Source organism: Patagioenas fasciata, chromosome 19 (assembly GCF_037038585.1).
Source record: "Patagioenas fasciata isolate bPatFas1 chromosome 19, bPatFas1.hap1, whole genome shotgun sequence".
In the NCBI taxonomy this organism is placed as follows: Eukaryota; Metazoa; Chordata; class Aves; order Columbiformes; family Columbidae; genus Patagioenas; species Patagioenas fasciata.
Genome location: NC_092538.1, coordinates 2,355,209 through 2,361,302, shown reverse-complemented (window position 1 = coordinate 2,361,302; position 6,094 = coordinate 2,355,209). Strand labels below are relative to the sequence as shown.

The 6,094-nt window shown below is 59.5% G+C and overlaps 1 protein-coding gene across 1 annotated transcript; it reads right to left on the bottom strand.

Annotated features, from left to right (window-relative positions):
• Positions 1–539: 539 nt before the first annotated feature.
• On the bottom strand, positions 540–5,852 carry LOC136109876 (E3 ubiquitin-protein ligase TRIM39). Its single transcript, XM_065852851.2, has 6 exons — positions 5,076–5,852; positions 4,340–4,435; positions 2,547–2,777; positions 2,388–2,410; positions 1,676–1,788; positions 540–1,264 (listed from the first exon to the last, which is right to left on the bottom strand). Exons 1-6 carry the CDS (start codon positions 5,505–5,507, stop codon positions 693–695), a joined length of 1,467 nt encoding a protein of 488 aa, XP_065708923.1. The 5' UTR covers positions 5,508–5,852; the 3' UTR covers positions 540–692.
• Positions 5,853–6,094: the final 242 nt, after the last annotated feature.

Genomic DNA, 6,094 nt, shown 5'->3' with positions numbered 1-6,094 from the left:
AGAACCTTGTCTACACACAGACCTCACTCTCAGGGAACAAGAGGGAGTAGCCCAGGAGCCACCAGCTCAGCAGCACCCACAGCCCTACAGATGTCCCCTTGCCCTCACCCAGAACGACCAGGCGGAAGCGTGGTCAACCACACAGGCAGCTGCCACCACCAAGTCCCTGCCCAGCGGGTGCCCAGCTTGCTGCGATGTCCTGCTGACAGCACAACGGGATCCCTCGAGGACCCTCTCTGTGCTGGAGAGGACCAGGTGTAGCAGCACCCTTTGCCCTGAGATGCTATGGATTAGCTGAGCCTAATGAGCAGGGATGGCCGCACCACAAAACCACACTGCTAATCACACAAGGCTGCCCAAACCAACCCTTTATTGCTTTGTTCCAGCACAATTCACACCAACATCAGCACTACGCAGCAGGCTGGGTGCCCACCCTTCTCCAGCAGCCCGTGAGGTGAGCGGCAGGACAGCGGTGGTCAGCGGGGTCCCCACTGGTGGCACAGTGGGTTATGGCATGTTCCCACTGCACAGACAGGGCATGGGGTGGTGTCACACTTGGTGGGTCACCCCAGGAGCACAGGGGGACCCTGCCATGATGCTCACCAAGGCACACAGCTGTTTCCCTGATGCTGTCCCACTCATGGGAGGAGTTGGTTGGGCTCCCAGGTCTCTGCCCACCAGGGCAGCCGCCGTCACAGGACAATGCACCCAGTTCCCTGTGTGTCCCTGACCCAGGAGATCACCAAGGGCTCTGCATTTCTGCCCCCCAAAAAGGCACCCAGGAAGAAGAGAGGCCGGAGGTTCCCTGAAAACTTGTCGGTGAAGGTGTAAATGTGGGAGCGGTCGCTCACATTGTAAAAGGAGATTTCTCCTGCCTCATAGTCCAGGAAGATCCCAATGCGCCGGGGTCTCACGCTGAGGGTCAGAGGGGAGATGGGTGACGTGAGGGCCTCGTAGTTGCCGTTGTTGTGCAGCCGCAGCACCCAGTAGCCGTTGTTTGGGGAGAAGAGGACGTTGCCTTTCCGGCTGGCGGACTCCTGGCACAGCCCCAAGCCCCACTCGGGCTTGTCTCCCACCTGCACCTCCCAGTATCTGCGGCCCGAGAAGAAGACCTGACTTCCCAGCACCACCGGAGCGGTGCTGAACCTCCTGGGGTTCTCAAAGAGGGACAGAAGCAGCTTCTTGCTCCCGCGCCGCACGCTCTTGCGGTCCTCAGACAGGGTGAGCTCGGGGTGCGCTGTCTCAGGGTCCAGCGTCACGTCCACTGGAGTGAGAGAAGGGACAGATCAGTGGTCTGCAGGTGTGGACACAAGCAGGTGCCTGCGACCTGGCTGCCAGTCTCTTCCAGATCTTCCTACGTGTCATATTTATTTGTGTGTGCCCCTGGTTTTTCACAATACAGAAAATCACGGTAACCACAAACCACAGCAAAATGTTTGGCATCTGGCTGCAGAGCAGGATCAGAACAAGGGCGGCTCTGCAGCCCCCGGCACAGCTTTGGGAGCAGTCAACATTGAAAGCAAGAGTTCGAGGGTAACACAGAGCCTGGAACTCCTGAGTGGCCTCCTGGGCTTCAGGGTCAGCTCACAACTCATCCAAGACCAGAACAAGGAAGGTTTCTCCACCATGAAACCAGATCAGAGGCCAGGAGCTGGCACAAGAGCAGCCCCCTTACCTTTGAAGTTCTTCAGCATGTCCCTCATGCCCAGGCAGCGCTCGGGGATGCTGTAGTCTTCCTTCAGGGCCATGGACACAGCCTTGGGGGCCTGGAACTTCACCTCCTCACACCTGTAAGGAGAGCGATGCCCATGGGCCGTACCCAGAGCCCAGAGCACAGTCGGTCTCCTGCTGCGGGGAGTTAAAGCCTTTCTGTCGCTGCACAGGTGCACTCCCTCCCTTGAGCTCTGTGAAGAGCACCAGAGATAAGCGCTGGCTTATCAGCAACCCTGATGGGACCAGAGCTAAACAATGTGGGAGCTGTGGTGCCAGTCCCTGGGAAGGAGGGAGCAAGGCCAAGCCAGCATGGAGAGGGGCCAGAGGAGCCACAGGAATGATCCGAGGCTGGAACAGCTCTGCTGGGAGGACGGGCTGAGAGAGCTGGGGTGTTCAGCTGGAGAAGAGAAACTCCGGGGACACCTTATCGTGGTCTTTCCGGACTTAAAAGGTGCCATAAGAAAGATGGGGACAGACTTTGGCTCTGGGGTCCTGGAAGAGGAGGATGGAATCTCTTCTCCAGCCACCACTGGTCTCGGTCCCTTTGTCAGTCCCAGGAAGGACCAAAACAGGCTCTGGGCAGTGAGGACGGGGTGGCTGGTGTGGAGCAGACACGAACATCTTAGAGCCTGGAGGCAGCCAGGACAGTAGGAGGAACAAGCACAGGTACCCACCTGCTCAGGATGCTTTTCATGTCCTAGAGGGAGAAGCGAAAAACCATTTTGGGTGTGGGGCTCCAAAGCCTCGTGCCCACCAGCCAGCCCAGCTCCGGCCACCTGCCCAGACTGAAAGGGTTGGGGGCTGAGTTAGGGGAGCTGGTGGCATAGCCTGACCTTAAGCAGCCCATCAGCCGGCTGCTGGGTCTTCTCCTTTATCTCCAGGATCAGCTCCTCCAGCAAGAACTTCTGCTCCACCAGCCTGGCCAGGTTTTCATTGATCATCAGCAGAATCCGCTTCTCCTCCTCCTCCAGCTTCTGAAGCAGCAGCTTCTCCTCATCAGCCAGCAGCCGATGCAGCTTCCCGAACTCACTCACAATCCTCTCCCGCTTTTTCTTCACCGTCTCCTTGCGATGAGAAGATAGATGGGGTGAAAAGGGGCAACGTTAGCCAGGCAGCTGAGATGGAGACGGATGCTCCAGCATCCATGCCCAGCATCAGGCTTTGGGAAACCACCACATTTTTTTGATAAGCACATCTATTTTAAAAAAGAGCCGGAGGCTCATTGCTGCGCTTTCACCTCGCCCGGGTCCCACTCCACATCCTCTGTTTACCAGCTGTAGGACCTTGCCCGGGGCACTTCTGCTCAGCTGTACCTCAGATGTCTAATGATGGGCTGCAAGGAGACGCCGTCAGGCGCTGGGGTCGGCTGTTGTTAGATGTGGTACACTTGTCCCTCCAGGCAGATCCAGGCTAACCCGCCGCTCAGGCAGCCCGGAGGAAACCCTGGGAGAACCCGCAGCAAAGGGAGCAGGCGGAAGACGCCCCGGGGGTGGGGAGAGACGGAAACGGGGAGCGGGGGGGACCCTGCGGGTGTCCGAGAGCTCTCACCACAGCCAGCAACAGGCAGGGCCTGCCATGCTTGAGGGTTTTTCACCTGAGCCCTGAATATTGGCACTTTGATAGAAATGTGAAGCTCCAGGAAAACAAGCTCCATTTAGCCACAAAACCTCACAACACAGAAGATAAACAAAAGGAAACTGAACTGCATCTACTTTTCTGTCCAAGCACGTGATTTCTTGGACTTGAGTGATTAAGGTTTGATAAGGCTGGATGACTGCAGACATTTCCCCCACTGCTCACTAAGGGAATTCATTTTGTTTTTACTCAAAAAGCGCCAGGCCGGGGGAACCTGGAGGCAGCGGAGCCGCAGCCCCCGCGCCCTGACTCAGGCGTGCGGGGGAGAATGACACGAGCTGTCACCACCCCCAGCCCCATCCCAGCCCTGCGGGGGATCGTGAGCACGCAGGAGCACCCCAAAAACCTGACACCCACTTGTCCAGGTTGCAGCAAATACCTAGGGGAGCGCAGAGAAACCTGTTCTCATGCCAAGGCTGATTAATCATCAGCTCTAGCTGGGGGCTGGATAACTCAGCCCAGTAGTTTCGTTTCCTTTCCTGTAGTTACTTTTACTTTCCAGCTTCCAGCCTGGAGGGACATGAAATGCAGCTGTTTCTACTCTCCTGGGATTGCCTGGAGTTAGGCAGAGGCGCAGTAATTCAGCTTTTCTTCTTTTTTAATGAAAACATTCCTAGTCCCTATTGCTGTGGGGCAGAACTCACCATATGGCTCATGCCTGGCTTGTAACTAAACACAGGTTGCAAAACAAAAGGCAAATAAAAAATATCCAATATCTATTTGTTCAACCGGCACACAAACGCCCGTGATTTCGGGGAAGCTGGCGTGCTGATCTTTGCAAAGCTCTCATTTTTTTATAGAGCTGCACCAGCCACTGAGCCGGATTTCCAGCACGGGTTCTCCATACAGCACAGGACGTGAACACGTCCCATCCTGATGGCTATGCCAAATCCATGGCCTCAGACAAGATGATTCAGGGTTGTTGTTTGTTTGTTTTTTAATTGCCGATATCTCTGAAGCTCATTCTTTAAGAATTAAGCCAGGCACCTGCCTTGCACTCCTGGGTTTTCATCCTTTCCGCTGACTCACGCTTCTTCACGTCCTCTGCTTCCTTCAAAAGGTGCTCCAGGGATTTCTGGAGTTTGACCTGAAAATCAAAGGAACAGGCTCAGCTCGCCCAGCAGCACCCGCCGAGCGCCGCAGTTGGGCCGGGTCCCCTGTGCCGGGCCGGCCGGTGCCAGCGGGCAGCCAGGGGACGGTCACCCCGTGCCAGGCGCTGCCAGCCCTGGCACCCGAGCCCAGCAGCTGCGCTCTTCACTCCCCTCGCAGCGTTAACCCTCTCCACGCTCCTCCGGTTTTCTCTGTATTTTTCACAGTTCTTAGGTTTTGGAGAGCAAAGCGATGCGTCCCCACAACACCAGGGCACGGGGCGGCTGGCGATGTGCTGCCCGGAGCATCGCTGGGACACGGGGTTTGGGTGAACCCCTCCACTGGGCAAAACTTCCCCAGGGCAGCACCCACCGTCGCCCTTCTCCAGGGGGGCCATGGGGGGCAGGGAGCCAGGCTGCTGCTGTGCACCCAGCGGCATGGGGGTGCACCTGGGTAACTCCACAATTAGGAAGCCAGAGGGTCCCTGCAATGGGTGCCACTCTCTGCCACCCCCTCCTCTGCTTTCCGGGGCTGTTGGGAGCGGGGCAGTGGCGTCCCAGCACCCGATCCCCCGTCACCGCAGTGCCCAGGGTGCACCAGGAAAGGACAGGGACTCCGGCACCCCCAGCCTCCCCTACCTTGTACACCTGCGCGGCCTCCTCGATGGGGTAGACGGTGTGCGGGCGGTGGTGCAGGGACTCCCGGCACACCACGCAGATGGCCTCCTCGTCCTCCTCGCAGAAGAGCTTGAGGCGCTCGTCGTGCTGGGCGCAGAGCGGGGTCCCCGGCTCCGTCCCCGTGCCGCCCCGCAGCCCCAGCTGCCGGATGCTCTCCACGATGTTGGCCAGCTGGCGGTTGGGTCGGAAGCCGCTGCGGTGGCAGGAGGCCCGGCACTGCGGGCAGGAGAACGGCCCGTCCGACCAGAGACCCTTCTCCTGGCAGTGCTTGGCGATGCAGCCCCGGCAGAAGTTGTGGCCGCAGTCGATGCTGACGGGCTCGCTCATGTACTCCAGGCAGATGGGGCAGATGGCCTCCTCCTGCAGCCGCTCCAGGGCACCCGCCAGTGACATGGTGGCCACCGCGGCCTGGCCGGGCGATTCCTTCCCCCGGGGTCAGCCAGTAGAGGCCGGCTCGCAGGCCGGTTCAAGGGCAGGCTTTGCGGGCAGGCTTGCGGGCCGGCTCCCGGCGAGGCAGCACCATGAGAGCCCCGAGGGGAGGAGCGTGGCCGGGACAGCTGCACCACCCTAAGGGCTGCCTGCGACTTCCTCCGGGCCTGCGTGTCAAAGTGAAAGAAAAACTTGTCTGGAGAGCGGGACAAATTAGGAAGTGCCAGAAATAATCTGTGGCAGTAGATAACCCCGGGCACCGGGCTGGCAAAGGAGATGGGGTTGTCTCTGGTGTTGCTGAGCCGAGCAGCCCCCGGTTGCAGCGGGAGCCCCGGCACTGCCTGCCCAGTGCCTGAGCTCGGTGACCCCACCACGCCGAAACGCCCCCGTGACACGGACCCAGCACAGAGCCGTGAGGTCGGGCAGGGCCGGCAGAGGCGTGGGCAGCTGCCCACAGCCCCGGGAGCGGGCAGGGGAGCACCGGGGGGTGCAGCACAGAGGGGTTGGGGGCAGCCAGGGCCACCCGCACACCCACCCAGTGCCAGCCCAGA

What these genes read in the sequence shown, in the direction of transcription:
- LOC136109876 (XM_065852851.2), bottom strand. Translation starts at nt 5,507, where the DNA reads ATGTCACTGGCGGGTGCCCTGGAGCGGCTGCAGGAGGAGGCCATCTGC. An exon ending in TGAAAACCCAGGAGTGCAAG is followed by an intron (nt 2,778 to 4,339) that starts GCAGGTGCCTGG and finishes TCTCATCGCAAG; the next exon opens with GAGACGGTGAAGAAAAAGCG. An exon ending in CGGCTGATGGGCTGCTTAAG is followed by an intron (nt 2,411 to 2,546) that starts GTCAGGCTATGC and finishes TTCTCCCTCTAG; the next exon opens with GACATGAAAAGCATCCTGAG.